The sequence below is a fragment of the Lactuca saligna genome, chromosome 1 (assembly GCF_052625555.1).
Source record: "Lactuca saligna cultivar CGN05327 chromosome 1, ASM5262555v1, whole genome shotgun sequence".
In the NCBI taxonomy this organism is placed as follows: Eukaryota; Viridiplantae; Streptophyta; class Magnoliopsida; order Asterales; family Asteraceae; genus Lactuca; species Lactuca saligna.
The window spans coordinates 4,656,865-4,678,170 of NC_136417.1; the positions used below are offsets into that span (position 1 = coordinate 4,656,865).

Sequence of the window (21,306 nt, forward strand, 5' to 3'; positions counted from 1 at the left end):
ATTTCCACCATGAAAACGAAATATAAATTATTAGGTTTTTAAATTGGTTTTAGAAACTCCTAGATTCTTTTGAGATTCATTGAACTTTTTAATTGCATGTTTCAATCTCGAGTGTTCCCTTCATGTTTTGTGATTGGGATACCGAGGATCACAAAACAAGGTGTGAAGTTACCATGCAAATTACTTGGTACCCTTAATGTTTTTCACTTAATCGATGTGCCGGTTAATCATACACGCTCCACCGACCTATGAAAAACCTTAAGTCACCCTTTGTCTACCTTGTTAAGTTCAAGTTAGCGTGCCGGTTAACCACACACGCTCCACTAACGACTTAATCAAAGCGCAAAGTGTAATTTCATGGGTTAGCACCTTATTCACATTTTTCCTAAAGTAACTAAGATTAGGAATTAATAGAAACATTTAGTTACTTTATAATAATCATTATACTTTTAATGAAAATTTTAATTCATCGTCCTACCTGTTCGGCTAATGGCCCTCCACCAGTCAAGGAAGCGATGGGTGAGAGTGGACACTCATTAAGCTACCATTTTATAGGCAACAACCTTATACCCCCTTATAGACCGACTTCGTGAATGAGGCCTACTAATGGTAAAACGACTTGATCTTATACATACATACATACATACATACATACATACATACATATATATATATATATATATATATATATATATTATTAACTTATAATATTATAAAGTATAAGGGTTGAATTTTAACTTTTAAAATTCTAGGGATTGGAAGTAAAGTTTACTAGATGACTTTACTTGTTCCAAAACTTGAGGGCAAGTTTTGTAACTTTACAACCTTTCAATTCATAACTTATGAGTTATTAAAAATGAAGACTCTTCATTTTTGTAACTTATGTGTTCTTTTAATGGATATAAAATAAAGTGACTTTTGGTTATCCATAACTTGAGGACAAGTTATGGACTCCATTAAAGCACATAAAGATCATGAATTAAACATTAAACAAGTAATTCCTATGATCTATCAATAACTCATAAGAACATGAATAGTCATATTAAAATTTCAAGAACATATGAACACATATAATCATGTAATTTTGATATTAGCCATTGCAAATGGATTAGAACAACCATTACACCATCTAAAACAAGTTTTAAAACACCAAAACAGTTTAGGATAATGTTTCTAGTCCTTTTCCAGTAGCAAAAATAAAAAATCTGCACTCTACATGCCAACTCGTCGAGTGCAATAACCATCTCATCGAGTTGGTTGAAGAATCAGTTGAACTCGTCGAGTCCCCCCATGGACTCGGTGAGTCCCCTGTGCAGATAGAAAGAAATTCGACTTTTATTCACTATTTTGCATCAAGTATCAAACAAACAAGCCTAGTCTCTGATACCACTGTAGGGTTTTGAGCATTCTAACACTCCTAAGTGTACATGCAAACCTAGAAAACCTTGGATCTATGTTTGTCTAAGAATACATGCAAAATACTTTTTCCAAGGTTCATAATCCTATCTAGCATACATGGGGAACTTGAAGATAAAAGATGGATAGAATTACATACCTTGTAGCTGATTTGATTCCTTAGAAACCTTGAGAGCCTGGCACCCCAAGAGTGATGCCTCAAATGTTTCACACAACACCAAATGCAATTGGAATAAACTTTGAGAGAGAATGTCACACTTAGAAATCGGCTTGCCCTCTATATTGCTTCTAGTGATCGATTTCGGTGAGCTTCATATCCTTTATATAGTGTGTTACATCTAGGGTTACACCATGTAAACCCTAATGTGACATGACTCTTCATTTCCATGACTTATGGGTTTGTAACTCCCATGGAGCATACATGGAGCATCCTATGGGTCTTAGCCCATCTTGAGAAACCACGAAGCCTTAAGCCCACTATACACGTTATGGATGATTTTCATAATTAACTCATGTATTTAATTAGTCTTCTTTTGATCACTTAATTAATTTTAAATTAATTCTTGATCAATACTAATTAATTAGTATTATTAATATATTTGAACTTATAATATATTAATAAACCATAAGTGTTATTTCTCTCATTTTAGCCTATCAAAATGCATGATGTCATGCAACCCAAATGGACCATGCCGGGTCGGGTCAAGTACATACCAGATATAGTTATGGATTTAGACACCTTATCCAATGGTGTATCATGTTCGTTTTTTAGTCTTGATGAAGGAGGTTGTTAATTTTTTTTTCTTCAGATTCAGGCGAGGGCGATGGCTTTGCTGGTGAGGAATCTAGTGGCAATGAAACTTGGTGGAAGAAAGAATAGAAGGCAAAGAAGAAAAATCTCAAGTTTCGAAGGTGGCAGTTGGTCAATAATACTAGGGGTATAGGCTATTATCAAGATTAAGGGCGTGAGTGTTGGTTAATCTTGACATGGGTGGGTTATTTGGGATGAGTTGATGAGTCACAGTTTTAGTCAAATTCAATTTAGTTTCGAATTGGTCACATGTTGACTAAGTCTTAGGAGAATAATGTGCCTTAGTTGCCACTTTTATAGGGAGCACATGCACCTGCAACCTTTGGTTTTTTTCTTTCTTTCTTTAGCTATAAATAGCACACCTTGTAGTCTATTTTGATATAGGTAATAAGAACAGAAAATTTCCCATCTCTTATATTTTCTTCTTTTCTATCGTGTACAATAGTAAAAGTGTACCATTTTGTTTCTTTCTTTCATATGTGTTCACACGTTAAAGAGAGGTTGAACTGACATTTGGTATCAGAGCCCTATGATTGTGGGATCATCTGAAGAGGTTCTATGTGAATCATTGAGTTCAGTGAAAGTTGAAGCTCTATGTGAGCATGAACAAACCTTTGTGTGAGCCGAGTTCAACTAAGAAATATGTGTGATTGATTTTTGTTTTGAAGATTAATTTGTGTGAGAGAAAGGTTTGTGTGCTGAAGGAGTTTTAAACCAAAAAATCCATGTAATTAAATCCTTGTATGTGTGACAAAGTTTTGGAAATGGATCTGTGAGAGTTAATGGAAATTTTGTTCATAATCGAGGTGTTGGCTTAACCAAGAAGATGAGAAACATTTATGGTGATACTAATATGTATGGAGAAGCAAGTCAACGTGAGAAAGAGAAATAGAGTGTGATCAGAAAACCATAATTTTGTGCACCTACAAGTAAATGTGTGTAGGTTGAAGAAAAGAGGAAGATTAGAAAATAACTCAGATTCGTGTGTAATCTGTGTTGGTTGGTAATATATGGGAGAAAAATGGTCGATATGAAACAGGTGGTGTTTCATGTTCGTTTTTCATTCTTGGTGAAGGAGGTTGTCGAGTTTGTTTTGTTTTGTTTTTTTTTTTTTTTTTTTTTTTTTTTTGCGGAATCAGGCGGAGTTGATGGCTTTGCTGATGAGGAATCCAGTGGTGATGAAATTTGACTGAAGAAGAAGAGAATGCAAAGAAGAAAACTCCCAAGTTCCGAAGGTGGCAATTGGTCAAGAGTGCTAGGGGTATAGACTATTATCAAGGTTAAAGGGGGTGAGTGTTAGATAATCTTGACATGTGTGGGTTATTTGGGTTGAGTTGATGAGTCATGTTTTTAATCAGATTAAATTTAGTTTTGAATTGGTTATATGTTAACTAAGTCTTAGGAGAATAATGTGCCTTAGTTGCCATTTTTATATGGAGCACATGCACTTGCAACATTTGTTTTTTTTTTTTTGTCTTTTTTTTTTTAACTATAAATAGCACACCTTATCGTCTATTTTGATTTGGGGAATAATAATAGAAAATTTACCATCTCTTCTATTTTCTTCTTTTCTATTGTGTGCAGTTGTAAAATTGTACCAATTTGTTTCTTTCTTTCATATGTGTTCACAGGTTGAAAAGGGGATAAACCTACATGCCCTATAAAGTTTCTAAGGTTGATTGATTCAGTCCTTAAATTTATTTTTTTGGCTCTATAAGGATATGAGGTAGGTTATCATCCGCTTTTTTTAGTCTCTTTTAACATTTAATAGCCGGTACACCATACGATAGTGGTCATTTGACCAAAAAAAACTCATATTATTCCCCCTATAAAACAAAAAGAAATAAAAGAAAAATAAGTATGGGGATCACTTAAACCAAAACTCATGAAATTGATTTCAATCGCCACTTTTATCCTCGATGAGAAAACTAACTCACCTAGGAAGCAATACCCACCGGTGAGTTGGTTTCCCCATTGAAGACGAAAGTGTCGATTGAAGTCGATTTCATGAGTTTTGGTTTAAAGGTTCTCCAAACTTTTTTTGGTTTTATAGGGGTATAATGTGAGTTTTTTTTGTCTAAATTGTCATTGTCGCATGGTGTACCGGGTATTAAAGATTGAAAAGGACTAAAAAATCAAATCGGAACCTACCTTATACCCCATAAAGTCAAAAAATAATTTTAGGGACTGAATATACCAACTCTAAAAATTTTATAGGATATTTGTGTCATTTTCCAATCACAATAAATAGAAGTTGCGATCCAGGACCCATCTGTTTGCATGAAACTCATATTTTGTTCGGCATATATAGAAAAAACATTTTATATAGGATTTTATACATTGTATTAAGATTGCCTTTAATTAATGATGTGAAAGAGATTTATAAAAGTAGTACATATTACTAGTCAAAGTAGAGGACTTCCGGCCTCCTCCACACCAACTATATATACATCAATGACACACCTTAGACTCAAGAAACTACAATCTCTAATTAAGTAGCACCTTAGAGTTTGAAGTTGCATAAAAATGAAGAAGGCTATGGCTCTTCATGTTCTAGGTTTTCTTGTGGTTCTTGGTTTCATCCACTCTCAAGCAGCGCTAGTTCCAAAAACTTATGACTATGAGGTATATATTCTTTACATTTCTTTTTTCATGATATCAATTTTTATTTCAATTTTGCAAAAAACATTTCTTTTATGGAGTTATTTTAGTTTTTTAGCTAGTTTCTGCAAGAAAAAGGAAAAAAAAAAAACTAGAAAATTAATAGTAAGCTAAATTTAAGTGTTATTTTGTTTATATATTGTTTATGGTTAATTATTGATTTCCCCTTAAAAAATTAGTCGGAGATTCTAGACTCTAAGTACAATTTTTTTGAATCATCACGTAATTTGATTTCACATATACCACAGTTTAGAAGAGTTGTTGACAATTTAAACTATATATTTTAAATATATGTTTTCCTTTCAAAAAAAATATCATTCTAATAGTATAATTGTATTTACAAAATTATATATATGGATATGTCCGTCTTACTGAGACGTGTAATTTTGCCCACAACAAAATCATATTCGACCTTTTGAGGTAGGAATAATAGAAATATCTGCTCGATCCCACTGATTAAAAGGATGAAAGTTCTCTTTAAGTAGTTTGCTCCTTTTAAAAAAAAATAAAATTGTATTCGATAGTTCGATAGTTCATTAATTATTTTTAAGGTTTTCATCATATCACTAGGGTAGATTTCAACCGTGTATAAAATCGTATTGAATTCTACGTGTTGTCCACTGTGACATTCAATAAGATGGAATTTGGTTTATTTAAGTATATATAAGTTTTTTTTTAACCGGCAATTATATTACGAATTTGTTTATTTAAGTATATATAAGTAGCATTGATATTGCTTCCATTGTATCATCCAATATAATAGTAGAATTATCCGATAAAATGCATTATAATGGTGCAATGAGAGCAAAAAAGAATTTAATGACATTAAATACAATTATAATGACCTAAACATCAAATTATACATGTAATATTTGGTTGTTAATTTATCACCTTAGCCCATTTATTTATTATCTTGTTATCTTTTTACTACGTACAACAATTTGTTATTTTACAAAGTACACGTCAAAAGAGATTATATATATATATATATATATATATATATATATATATATATATATATATATATATATATATATATATATATATATATATATATATATATATATATATAACAGTGTATAGTGGAAGTTTGACTATATATTGATAGGGCTTCGTTGTTTATACGAATCAAAATCATAATTTGACAACGAAAGAAATGAAGAAAAGTATAGATTCTAGATGAGCTTCCTGTTTGGTCTTAAAGATAAAACTTGAAAAGGATGGAGAAAAAGTTATTCTTTCCTAAGATGGATATCACCCATCCTGTTGATATATGCCGTCGAAAATCGAAACACGTTTAACAATAAGAGTAGTGATGTTTAACAATAAGAGTAGTGATGTGTTTAAAAGGTAAATATTTTTTTTCTTAATTTTTATTTAACTATTTATATAAGATAAACTATAAAAAAATACAAGTTGTTAAGTTGAAATTACAAGTACATGAAGCTGATATAGTCAAATGGGACCACCAGACTTACTCTTTCTTCTCGCCAAGCAAACAATGAGCCCGTCTTAACGCATGTGTTTTGCACATGGTCAAGGTGTGATAGTGGGTGTTTGGCGAGGGCTTAGCGAGGGAGGGTGGCGAGTCACTCCCTCCAGCCGGATTATCTACAAAAAAAATTTTAATTTTTTTCAAAAGTTTAAATAAAATCCAAAAGTTTTTTTTTTAACAGAAAAGTCTCAATATTTTGATTTTTTTTGTAAATTAACGAAAAAAATGTTTTTTATATTTGAACAGTAAATGATAAATTATATGATTTTTTTCAAAATATTGAGATCTTTCTGTTAAAAAAAACTTTTAAAATTTTATTGAAATTTTTGAAAAAAGTTCGAGACTTTTCTGTAAATAACCGCTATCCAGCCTTAATAAATAGGGTTTAAGCCCAAACATTTTAGGATTTAAATTAGATCTCTTATATATCTTTATTTCTATGAGGTTTAACCTTACTATTTATCAATGATCTATTATCTAACATGGTATCAAAGTTCTAGATTAAAAACTTTGCTGTTGACCACAACCCGCATGATATCAAAGGTCTAGGTTAAAAACTCTATTGTTGACCACAACCAACAACCGCCGCTTTCCACCTCCAACGACATTCTCTCATAGTCGTCGGAGGTGTTTTCATTATGCTCAATAATTTTTTTTCTCTCCTAAATAATAAAACTGCCGCTGACATCAAGCCAGAGCTCTTTCACCGAATTCTTCTACTGCCTCGTCTACTTTTGTCTCCTCCTCGACTGACCACTTCTTCATATCTCCTTTCTGATTTAGCCCCCTTTGATGTTGTTGTTGCCTCCCTCGTATGGCACTTCTCATTTGTGCAGCCTCTGATCTGCAGTCTTTCTCTATAAACATTGTAATCGCCGATCTCGCTGGAATTGGCTCCATCTTGCGCAACTTGAGCCCTAGCCTCTTTCTTTCTCGCTGCTTTTCTCCTGACTCCTCTGCAGCAGCCAGGTGCATGATTGTCGCCGCCACCGATCCTCTCTTATTATACAAAGGAACTGATGATGGTCGTCACTTCTTCTGTCTCATTCTTCAACGAGCAGTTGTTGTTAGCCGGCATTGTTAAAGGTCTACCAGCGTTGCTGCTACAATCTTCATTTATGTGATGTTTTATGTTTTTGTTTTTCCAGTTTAATCGTTTCCTCCCTATCAAACTATGGCAGGATGTCAGTGATTAGGATTTAGGTCCAAACTTTTTAGGGTTTAAATTAAGTTTTTTTATATATCTTTATTTATATGGGGTTTAACCTTCCTATTTATTGATGAAATATTATATTATCTAATAGTCTCACCATTAATTAAAGGTATATACTAATAAAAGGTGATATAGGAACTTGAAATCTTACCGAAGAGTATTTGAGTGATGGATAAAGTCAACAAATATAATGAAGAGGCCTTGTTTTTTAGTGAAGTCTTGAAAAGAGATCTGTGGAATATTTAGTGTTTGCCCCAATATAGAGAAGAGCCCAGATGTTTCCACAGAAAAGCATATAGGTGGATCTCACATAACTAGGTTCTATATGAAAGAATTTCCCTTTTAGGTATAGGTTGATATCTGAATTAAATAAAGAAAAGCTTTTAAGATTGATCTCGTAACTAGGGTTGGGAGTTATTTTGAATGTTCCGGTTAGGTTTCTACTGTCTACGTGGATATCTACGTTATCTAAATCTTGGGTTGCATTGCAGGTTAAAGAAGCTAATTTCACAAGGCTATGCAAGAACAAGACGATCTTAACTGTTAATGGAGAATTCCCTGGTCCGACTATTTATGCTCGTAGAGGAGACACCGTGGTTGTTAATGTTTACAACAGAGGCAACCTTGGCATCACCATTCATTGGTACATATATTTCACTTCTTCTCTTTCTCATTTCTGCAGAGAAAGTACTACTGCTTAATTTGTAAAAGACGCAAGAAACGATTTGCCTGCTCATATTAATAACAAATTAAAGGTCTATATATGTCGGACATATTTAGTTAATTAAACAAATAATAAGTTGTACCTATTACCTAAAATATATCATGTATAACATACGAACCAAATGAACTAAAATTACATTCTTAGTTTTAAGAAAATTGACAATATATATATATATATATATATATATATATATATATATATATATATATATATATATATATATATATATATATATATATATATATATATATATATATATATATATATGTTAAATCCTATGTGAAAAGCGATAGCGTGAAAAATCAAATTAATCTGAAGTCAAACTAATTGGCGACGATAAATATCAGCCATATCCACTTGTGTGGGTTGCTTGCTGCTAGACATCCCAAGACATTTTTGGGAGGGCCGACTATGTAGTTGCATCTACCGTCATAGGAGCTTTCCAACTTTGTCATTGATGTCTTTCTCAATTAAGTCATAACTAATATATATATATATATATATATATATATATATATATATATATATATATATATATATATATATATATATATATATATATATATATATATATATATATATATATATATATATATATATATATATATATATATATATATATATATATATATGAACACCTAAAAGTTTGAGAACGCGAGAACAAATATATTCATTTGTGATTCTATGTATTCATTTGTGGAGAAATGATGAATTTTTACGACAATCAACATGAACATGCTTTTTCTCTTCAATTGAAATTAAAGTAGTAAAAACTTATCATTTCTCCACAAATGAATACACAGAATTGCAAATGAATATACTTTGTTCTCGCGTTCTCAACCTTTTTAGTGTTCTCATTTGATCCTACTCATATATATATATATATATATATATATATATATATATATATATATATATATATATATATATATATATATATATATATATATATATATATATATATATCGACGAAATCTTTTTTTTTTTTAGATTAATATCTTTGAAGAAAAGATCAATTTCGATAATGCATAACTAATACATCATGTGTATCTCTATTTGAATATAACATAACATGTACAATTAAAAATAAAATAAAATATTAATTAAGTTATTTTTTTTTTGGAATATATATGACGGAGTGATATTGATAGTAAGAAAGGTACTTATGCCATTACTTTCTGGACTTTTCGCCATCCCTTGATTGGTTACTACTTTGAAAATGGAAAGTGTAGGCGTGTAACACGTCTCATTAGAAATTGAATGAATATTTTTCTAAATAAATAAAATAAAATAAAAACTCATTATTAGCCAATAGATATCAATATTGATCAATTTATTAATTTTTATCTGTTTTGTGATGGCTTGCAGATTAAATTTATTTCTAATCTTTTATAGTTTTATATATTTACCATTTGTACAAAAAAATTACTCCATGCATACATCCATCTTAACATGGACGGCCGAGAATAGATGGTTGAGGTGCAATTGCACAGGGGCCCAAAAAATATAGGGCCTCGATTTTTAACCAAATTATATATATATATATATATATATATATATATATATATATATATATATATATATATATATATATATATATATATATATATATATATATATATATATATATATATAACTTAAAATAAATGTTTGCTAGTATAGTAGTATAGATGATAAGGAAGACGAATTGAATTTTTTATGTTATGTATTCGAGCCTTATACCCCGCAAAAACCTTTTTACTTGAGAAATCAAATATTCTCATATTTATTTTTCATATCATCTTCTTACACATTTAATACCCTTCTTACACATTTAATATCGTAATATTTATCATATTTAATAAAAATTAATATATTTTATTATACTTGTCGTAATTTGAAAATGGGAAGAAGATGAATAGTAGGATATTTAATTTTAACCGGCAAATTAATCTATATTCTTAAAATATCACATATATTCTTAAAAAAGTATCATTTCTTATCATGCGGGTCTTTTGTAAATAGTTGATATGTGATTCCTAATTTGCTTGTCTAGTTACACTAAGTGCCCATAGAATATTTATCTTTTTTCTAAAAAAACCTTGTATCTTATTTTCTTTTCTTTTGTAGTAACTCATCCATCAAGCATGCAAATATATATTTGTATTATTTTAAGAGTAAATTACATGAATAGTTCTTATGGTTTAGAGTGATTTGGATGTTTGGTCACCAACTTATTTTTTTAACTCGGAAGATCTTTAATGTTTGTTTTTGTTATGCGTTTGGTTTCTATCTTAAAAAAAAAAAAAAAAAAAAAAAAAAAAAAAAAAAAAAAAAAAACTATTTTGTCCTTAATTTTTTTTAATTTATTTTAATAAATACACCATCAACCCCACCTCCTTCACCTAAGCTTATCTACCTCCATCATTTTTCCTATTTAAATAATCGTTTTTGTAGTAACTCATCCATCAAGTATGCAAATATATATTAGTATTATTTTAAGAGTAAATTACATGAATGGTCCTATGGTTTAGGGTAATTTACACGTTTTGTCACTAACTTATTTTTTTTAACCCAGAAGATCTCTAATGTTTTTTTTACGTGCTTAATCACTGTCTTATCTAAAAAACTATTTTGTCCTTGATTTTTTAATTTATTTTAATAAATACACATTCAACCCCACCTACCCCATAATTTTTCATATTTAAATAATCATTTTTTTAGATAAGACATTGAAAAACGCGTAACAAAAACCAATAATAGAAACCAGTTGCGTAACAAAAACAAACACTAAAGATTTTGCAAGTTATAAAAATAAAACCATATGGACTATTCATGTAATTTACTATTATTTTAATGAGTTCCATTCACAATTTAGTTTTCCAACATTTAACATCCATCTAATTAAATGTAAAACATTCTTTTCTTAATATTAATTAAATCCCTATATTTAATTTAAATATAAATAAGTCTCTTATAACATATTTAAAGTTCAAAACATCTAATCCAAATTCACGAGCATTACAATTTTATATTCTATATGGTTGTCATAGTCTTAACTAAAATCATACTTACAAATCTATAATATCATAAAAAAGATGTAATTGATTGACAATATATCATGTTTCAATCAAGGGTTTACCTTAAATCTATTACATATATCTATAACTATAAAACAAGAGTTATTGGAGCTATTTTTAAAATCGTCTTAAAAATAACTCTAACAACTTTTGTTTTATACTTATCCATATATGTAATAAATTTAAGTCAAATTGTTGATTGAAACATGATAAATTTAAGGTTATTTGTTACTTGAGTATTGTTTAACTTTTTTTGTAAAAAAAATTGTGGTTGTCTTGACATTTTGGTAGCGGGTAGCTTATCATCTTTTTAGTTAATTATATGTTGTTTTTTAACATAGTAGAATGAGTTATTACCAAATACCGGAGTGATTAACAAAGTTGTAATTGTAGGCATGGAGTGAAGCAACCAAGATATCCATGGTCGGATGGACCTGAATTCATCACACAATGTCCGATTCAACCAGGAGCAAATTTTAGCCAGAAAATCGTTCTTTCTGATGAAGAAGGCACATTATGGTGGCATGCCCACAGCGACTGGTCTCGAGCTACCGTCCATGGCCTAATTGTTGTATGGCCAAAGATAGGAAGACCTTACCCTTTCCATAAACCCTATGCCGAGTTTCCCATCATCCTAGGTTTTTCTCTCATCTTAATATTAATCTTTTGGCTTATGGATTTAAATGTGCGAGTCTTGTTTAATTATAAACTAAAAAATGATAGAAAAACGAATGTAAGGCTACCTGTAATGATATTGAATATATATATATATATATATATATATATATATATATATATATATATATATATATATATATATATATATATATATATATATATATAGGTGAATGGTTTCGGTCAGACGTTGAGGCTGTGTTACTAGACTTCATGAGAACTGGAGGGGACCCTAACTCATCTGATGCTTTAACTATCAACGGACAACCCGGTGATCTTTACCCTTGCTCTAGTGCAGGTTGGTTTTCATTTCTTTCGTGGTATCATTAATGTTTTCATCAAGCTGATCGCCTTTTGTGTTTAAATGCATATAAACAATTTTCTTTTTGTTATCTATGTTTTCAGAAACAACAAAGTTCATTGTTGAACAAGGAAAGACATATATGCTCCGAATGGTCAATGCTGCTATGAATCTCTTTATGTTTTGGGCGATTGGTGACCATGAAGTTACTGTTGTAGGAACCGATGGTGCATACACCAAACCACTAAAAAGCGACTACGTGACCATCTCTCCTGGACAAACCATTGATCTCTTATTCACAGCCAACCAACCAATAGGTCAATATTACATTGCGGCTAAACCCTATAATAGCCAACCAGCGATTAGTTTCGATAACACCACCACCACAGCCATTATCGAGTACAAAGGCTACAAAAAATCTTCAAGGAAACCAATTTTTCCCCATCTTCCTAAGGTTAATAGTACCAGTGCATCTGTTAACTTCACTGGTAGCCTTAGGAGTTTAGCTAGTCGTGCTCATCCTATTGATGTTCCATTGAAGATCACACATAACTTCTTGTTCACCATCTCGTTGAACACAGTGCCATGTGCTGATAACACCTGTTTAGGACCTAGGGGTTTGAGGTTTGCAGCAAGTGTAAACAACATAACGTTTCATTCACCAAATATTTCTATACTTGATGCTTACTATGGACGAATCACTGGTGTTTACGGAGACGACTTCCCAAATTTCCCACCTTTGTTTTTTAACTTCACCGCGAATAATTTAAATAATTCGTTGGAGACTCCGTTGAATGCTACAGAGGTGAAAGTACTCGAGTACAACGACACAGTAGAATTAGTGTTTCAAGGAACAAACTTGGTTGGAGGAATTGATCATCCAATGCATTTGCATGGACATAGTTTTTACGTTGTTGGATGGGGATTTGGCAACTTTAATAGGAGTAAGGATACCTTGAGTTATAATCTTGTTGATCCTCCTCTTCAACAAACCATTGCAGTTCCTAAAAATGGTTGGACTGCAATTAGATTCAAGGCTGATAACCCTGGTGAGATTATTTTCGGAAATAGTATATTTGAAGCATGAACATTGATCATATAATGATAACTACTTCATTTCGTCAAAAAATTATAATATTAAATTAGTCATCAAGTACACATTAGCATTTTTTTGGATACATTATTTATGTTTATATTCTTTATGAAGGTAACGAGTTAACAGATCATTTTAAACCAGTGAATCATCAGTTATAAATTTAGCCATGCATGCATCATTCTTCAAAAAAACAGAAAAAAAAAATTATATTTTAAACGGAAATGATTATAAATAGATATTATGGATATATAGATGTTAAAAATCACCGTATTCAATTCAAAATTCCATGTTTAAAATAAAATAGTTGAATCGGGTGAAATGACAAAATGTTTGGTTTTCATTTAATTTAATAGACTAAACTCAACCATAGTGTGAGCTTTCATGCATAGTGGCATTCAATTATAAAGTCCAATAACTAATAAACTTTTAAATGGATAAAAACTTTTTTTAGTTTAAAAAAAATGTTATATTGAACTCCTGTAGAGTTGTATGAAAAAGAGAATAATAATGTGATATATAACTTTATAGAGTTCAAAGAGTTATCGTTGCCTTTAGTCTAATTAATCATTTTTTTTTCTTACAGGAGTATGGTTAATGCATTGTCATCTCGAGCGTCATATAAGTTGGGGAATGGAGGCGGTGTTCATTACAAAGAATGGTAGTAGGGCTGGGGAATCGATGTTGCCACCGCCTCCAAATAGGCCACCCTGCACTTAAAACATCATATATATTAATATGAATAAGTTTTCTTTTTCTCCTTTTCATTTTAGTTATACATTTTCATGTTGACTTCAATTATTGTTTCAGTGTGTATATGTAGAAGATAGAATAATAACCGATAGAAGCCTTTGTTCCAATGGTATACAAACTAAACGAACTTTATGACTATGTTCTGAGTTCAAGTTTGTAAAAACAAAAATTGTTAGTGGATTTATTGTGTGCGAAAGAAAAGAAGATAGCTAGTTTAATAACATAGGCATACCATCTAGCCATTGTTAGTAATAGCTCCAAGATGGAAGATGTATTGTATCTTTTAAATTCTATGAAATACATATAATTTGCAGGTTTTTCTTTGCTTTAAAAGATTTGTTATTTTTTTGCATTTGTTACTTATTTATAAAATAAAAATCAAATACCTAATGATCTCCAAAATATTTGATTTCTTATATATGAACATATAGCTTTTTCCTATATGATCAATTTAATTTGTTCTCAAAATCATTATACACAATTATATATATATATATATATATATATATATATATATATATATATATATATATATATATATATATATATATATATATATACTAGGATCATGTAGCAATTCAATTATTTGTAAGAACCTCTAGAACAAATTTTGACTATAAGATTGAAAAAAATAAACAATTAAGATTTAATTTTATTTATTATCAAAATCTCGTGATATAATATAAGGTTTTGGTTATAAATTGCAAGATTTTTTTAATTTTCATGAATGTTAAATGTTTTGAGGGTACAAAAGGATACACTACAAGAATAGTAAGCTTTATCAGCGATGCTTTTAGTGGCGACACATACATTTATCGGTGACAAAAAACTTCCGTATCGTATGTCGCCGCTAAAGGTATGTATCGCCACTAAAGCCTCTTCGATGTCGATCTGTGTCACACACTGTGGTGAAATCATAACCATTGATTTAGTGTCTAATCCAACGACTAGAAATCCACATCGTACACAACTTTTAGCAGTGACGCATTACCGGCGACATTGTGGCTGCTAATACTCGAAAAAAACATCACCAAAGATTCCATCCACAAGTATCACCGCTAAAGTGGCATTCGTCACCGCCAATACCCATCGCAGATAATACCCCTCTTCCCTCGTTCTTTCCCTTTTCGTTGTATCTTCTTCCTCACTCGATTTTCCCCTTCTTCCTCAGCAAAATCTCGACTTTCTTTGTTCAAAGCCATGTCCTCGTCCACCACTCCAGCAACAAAGCTCATCACTGACTACCTTAAAGGTTTCAACGGCGATGTCACAGGTGAGACTATATTTTTTTCTCTTTTTCTTTTTTGTTTTCTCCTCTCCCCCATTGAATTTACCTATTTATTGAAGGATTTTCGAGAATTTTTCTGAAAATTTAAGACCCCCACCAAGGTAGAAGTGTTGTCGTCGATCCCCACCAGCATTTGACCGTCATCGCCATTGTTCCTATTGGAATCTACCTTCACTGTCACCACACTACAAGTTTTCTTTTTTCTATTTTTTTAAAATAATATGTTGATTTTGTGTAAATAGAAGTGTATTTATATGTGGCTATGTCATTATATTTGTATTTTGGATGTGTATGATGTATGTATATGTGATTTTATGTATTTGTATGTGTATCATACATGTTTATTTGTATGTGTATGATGTGTGTGTGTATATATATATATATATATATATATATGTGTGTGTGTGTGTGTTTGCATGTGTATTATTTTTGTATATGTGTATTTGTATGTATAGAAAATTATGTATGTAATTTGTGTATTTGTAAGCATTTTACAAACTACAATGCAATAATGAAAAAATGAAAAAAAACAAAGTTGGATTATATAATGGAAAGTGTATTTGTGTGTATGTACTTGTATGTATATGTATGTATGTATTGATTGGAACATCATTTAACTTTTAAGGGCTTATTTTAAAAGTACAGTGCTATAATAGAAAGTGTATTTAAATGTATATGTAATGTATATTTGTATGTATATGTATGTATGTATTGATTGGTAATAGAAACTTTATTTGAATTCCAACCACTGACGCGACCTCTGCCACAATAACAAGTAACAAGACTATTTAATTTTTGGTAATTGTTTCCAATGTTGGTAATTGTTACAAATGTTGGTAATTGTTAGTTTAGTAATACTTTCAAATGTTGGTAATTGTTATTTTAGTAATAGTATATATGTTAGTAATTGTTATCTTGGTTATTGTTTGATATATTGGTATTTTGTAGTTTGGTAATTGTTAGTTTACGAAAGTACGATGCTATAATTGAAAAAAAAAAAAAAAAAGCAAAACGCTCTAATGTGTAATATATAATACGGGTAGCATGTACAATGCTAATACTCTTATATCTTGTAGAGTAATATTTTTAGTTTGGTTATAGTTTGATATGTTGGTAAATGTTAGTTTATGAAAGTACAACGTTATAATGGAAAAAAGTACAATGTTATAATGTGTTATATGTAATATGTGTAGCATATATGTTTACATCTATTTGGCAATAGATTTTGTACTTTGGTTATATTTTCCTAAGTTTAGTTATAGTACAATGCTATAATGGAAAAAATTTTAAAAATTAAAAAAAAAAGTAGAAGGTTATAATATATAATATGTGTAGGATGTATGTTGTTTCTACTTTGCTTATATTGTTGTAAGTTGTTGGTATAACTTATAAGATTATTGAAACACTCCAAAAAGACAGTCCAATTTTTTTTTAAATCATTTAAGAAAACTATAATTAAACCGTCATCATATAGAAAAATTATAAATCGTGTATCTAAAAATATCATATCAAGTACACAATCAAGATCATGTAAAAATATTAGAGTCTAAAACATCCCAGGCTAAACTGTGGTGCATGTCATGCGATCATCCTAAGCCCTTCCCCTTGTTAGTGGAAGTACCTGAAACCAAAACTGAAAATCGTAAGAACTAAGCTTAGTAAGCTCCCCCCAAACTACCACATACCATACATATAACATATAATCATATATTGGGCCCCAACCCTGCTACATCGAGTATAGCTCGACATTGGCTTTTCCGGCAACGGGCCCCGCCTGGTATCAGGCCATATTCCGTATCGGTCCCCGCCCGACATCGAGTAGATCTCGGCATACATATGAATATATCAACTAACATATAACATAAACACATATACTAGCATGTAAACATTTCTCGGGCCCAGCTCAGCATCAGACCGAAATCCGGAAGCATACCAACATTCCTCGGGAACCGCCCCGGCATCGGACCTAAGTCCAAAACAAGTAACACATAACAAACACATACAAGAATCATAAAGAAATCAAGCATACAAGCATACAAGCATTCCTCGGGACCACCCTGGAATCTGATCGAGATCCAAAAAAAGCATAGAAATCTACATCAAGCCTCGCCTGTCATCGAACCATAGTCCGAAACTACTACTATCTAAACAGGTTGGCCTTGGTTCCTTAGAACCGTTCCTACAGGAGAACCTCACCTCCCAAAGCTGTTTGCAAAATCTCACGGTGAGGAATATCTGCTAGCTGCCAAGGCTGTAGAACTCGTTACTCAGTACCTGTTCGTCCGACTACCGAGTAGCGAGTACTCGGGGGTACTCGGGGAGTACTCGGATTCAGTAATTCATAAAGAAATATTTTTATGAAAATTATATATGTCAAAATCATAAGTTAAAACTACAAGTTGATTGAAATATATAACAAAATTAGATAAATCGGAATACACAAAAACTGAAAAACACATAATGGACTCACTTCATGAGTAATTATTGAAAATTTAATATATATATATATATATATATATATATATATATATATATATATATATATATATATATAGTAATAATCACATGTATGTGTGTGTGTGTTAAATAATAAATCATTAAGTATATTATACATATAATCACCGAGTTGATCGAGTTTTACAACATTGCTCAGTTCAGTAAGTGGCCGATCAGGGAGTACTCAAGATTATGTAACTCACCTCGGTAAGGGGCCGAGTATCGAGTACTCGGAGCAGTAATCAACCAACTCGGCGAGTTTTACAACACTGGTAGATGCTCCAACGACTCCCTGGTTATCAATAACACAATAATACTTAGTCAAGATCTAAAAATCCTTCTTAGGGTAAAATGACCATTTTACCCTTAGTCAAAGTCAAAGTCAAGGTCAACTCCAAGTCAACCCGACTCGTCGAGTTATCCTTCGAGTTCTATGATATACTGTCTCGTGATAAACTGAGTCAACTCGTCGAGTCCCTTCATAGACTCGTCGAGTTCTATCTTGAACATAATTAGGATACAACGAGTCAACTCGTCGAGTCCCTTCACAGACTCACCGATATCTTCAGTTTCCTAGCCTTAATCACATCCATCTAGCTGAATCACTTCCTAAACTCAACGGGTTCACTTAAAATCAGTAAAGGTTAGGGAACTGCGACTCGACTCGTCGAGTCGCATCAACAACTCGTCCAGTCCCCCATATGATAAATCCATACAGTCGACTTTAATCATTTCCAACGCTTCCAACTCACATATCTAGACTTCTTAGGCTAGCATTACACGTAAAGTTGCTAACTTTACGTGCATGCATGGTTTTATGAAGCTAAAACACCAACACCAAGAAAAAATGGTGGTTTATAACATGGAATAGGGCCATGATTGAATAAAGGTGGCAACTTTGAGCTTCTAGAGCTCAAGAATGAAGTCCTTACATCACCAAAAGTTGAAATCTTGGAAATGACATTGGAAATGGTCCAAAAGCAACAACATGCAAGCCTAGAAGAAGATCTAAGTGAAAAGAAGCCAAGGTATAAGATTTATACCTCCAAAGGGTCTGAAATGTAACACAAGTTCTGGATCTACAACCTCTTCTTAAATCACCAAGGGTTTTTGTCCTTCTTCTAGCTTCAAATCACACAAATGGCAAGAAAAAGCTCAATAACACTCAAAGGTTGGTTAGGGTTTCGAGAGTAGGTTGTGAAGGTGATGGAGGCTAGGGTGGAGGCCAATTATGATGCTTAAATAGGGTGTGAAGGTGATGGAGGCCAGGCTCTTGAATCGTCGAGTAGTTCACTTAAACCCCACATCCAAACTGACATCTACTCAATGAGTTAGGGTACCAACTCGTCGAGTAGCTCATACAAAATGAATACTTAAATGAATTAAATGTGTAACAGGAACGAGACGTTACAATTCTCCCCCACTTGTCTTAGACTTCATCCTCGAAGTCTACTATGTCTGAAAACAACTCTGGGTAGTGCTCCCTCATTTTTTCCTCGGGCTCCCAAGTCCACTCTAAGCCCTTGCAATGCTGCCACTGCACCTTCACTAGCTCGACCCTCTTGTTTCTCAGCTCCTTCGTCTTGCGATCCAGAATCACCCCCGGTTTCTCAATGTAATTCAGGCTGTCATCAACCTGAATATCCTCTAAGGGTACAACCACCGTTTTATCCACCAAGAACTTTCATAGCTGGGAAACATGGAAAGTGTTGTAGATTTGGCTGAGCTCGGCGGGATGATTCAGTCGGTACGCTACCTTGCCCACCCGGTTTATGACTGTGAAGGGGATGATATACATGGGGCCCAACTTGCTCCATTTCCGGAACCAGATGACACCCTTCCAGGGTGACACCTTCAGGAGGACCATGTCATCCTCATAAAACTCTAAGTCTGAATGCCACTTGTTGGTGTAACTCTTTTGTCAACTCTGAGTAGTCTGGATCCTGCTCCGGAACTGCTAGATCCGCTCTGTTTTCTTGAGTACTACCTCTGTACTCCCCATGACCCTCTGATCGACCTCACCCCAAAAGATTGGGGTCCTACACTCCCTCCCATAGAGCATCTCGAAGGGAGGCCAGTCTAGACTGGCGTGGTAACTATTGTTATATGAAAATTCTGCTAACAGAAGATACATATCCCAACTGCCACCGAAATCCAAAACACATACACGAAGCATGTCCACAAGAGTCTGAATCATCCTCTCGCTCTGTCCTTCTTCCTGGGGGTGGAAATCGGTGCTGAAATGGAGACAAGTACCCACCTTATCGTGAAACCGCTTCCAAAATCTGGAAGTAAAACGGACATCTCGGTCTGACACCACTAAGATAGGTACTCCATGACGTGCCACTACATATCACACATAGTTCTCAGCCAGCCATTCCTAGTCGATATCCTCTCCTGGATCGGGATAAACTGAGCGCTATTGGTCAATCGATCCATGATGAACCATATCGAATCAACCCACATGTGGTCCTAGGGAGCTTAGTGATAAAATCTATAGTAATGTCCTCCCACTTCCACACGGGGATTTCTAACAGCTGAATCTTTCCGTGAGGCCTCTAGTGCTTTGCCTGGACCTTCCTACAGGTCAGGCATCTCTCCACGTGCCAAGCTATATCCCGCTTCATGCAGGACCACCAGTAATCGGGTCGAAGATCTTTTTACATCTTCGTCGCCCTAGGATGGATGGAGAACCTAGACTTGTGGGCCTCATCCTTCAATATATACCGTACTTCAGCCCATTACAGTACCCAGACCCTCCCATGCAGGGTCAACAATCCACGTTTGTCGTAATTAAAGGAGGCCACCTGGCCTATGATCCACTCGCACTTGCGGTGCTCTTCCTTTAGTCCTTCAACCGGTACCTCTCAGATCTGTACTAGCAATGGGTTGATCATTGATATCCTCATGCAGATGTCTCGGATTAGGGCTTCTACTATCTTGCGGCTCAGGGCATCGGCCACGAAGTTGCCTTGCCTGGGTGGTAAAGGATCTCACAATCATAATCATTCACCACATCTAACCACCAACGCTGCCTTATGTTCAGATTTGGCTGATCCATTAGGTACCTCAAACTCTTGTGATCCGTGTAAATGGTACAACGGACCTCGTAGAGGTAATAGCATCAAATCTTGAGGGCGAACACCACAACCCCCAGCTCCAAATCGTGGGTCGGATAGTTAAGCTCGTGAAGCTTTAGCTTTATCGAAGCATAAGCTATCACATGACCTCGTTGCATCAACACTTCTCCCATGCTTGTGACTGAAGCATCACCGTAAACTACAAAGTCATCTTCACCCTCTGGTAGAGTGAGAATCGATG

The 21,306-nt window shown here is 32.9% G+C and overlaps 1 protein-coding gene across 1 annotated transcript in view; it reads left to right on the forward strand.

Annotated features, from left to right (window-relative positions):
* Positions 1-4,614: 4,614 nt before the first annotated feature.
* Positions 4,615-21,306, forward strand: part of LOC145034261 (uncharacterized) — a 71,044-nt gene continuing 54,352 nt past the window's right edge. Inside the window, exons 1-7 of the mRNA XM_078982667.1 lie at positions 4,615-4,852; positions 8,088-8,239; positions 11,773-12,017; positions 12,224-12,352; positions 12,460-13,404; positions 14,035-14,152; positions 17,761-17,769. Coding sequence (XP_078838793.1) covers positions 4,754-4,852; positions 8,088-8,239; positions 11,773-12,017; positions 12,224-12,352; positions 12,460-13,404; positions 14,035-14,152; positions 17,761-17,769 — 1,697 coding nt within the window. The 5' untranslated portion in view covers positions 4,615-4,753. The remainder of the gene's footprint in view (positions 4,853-8,087; positions 8,240-11,772; positions 12,018-12,223; positions 12,353-12,459; positions 13,405-14,034; positions 14,153-17,760; positions 17,770-21,306) is intronic.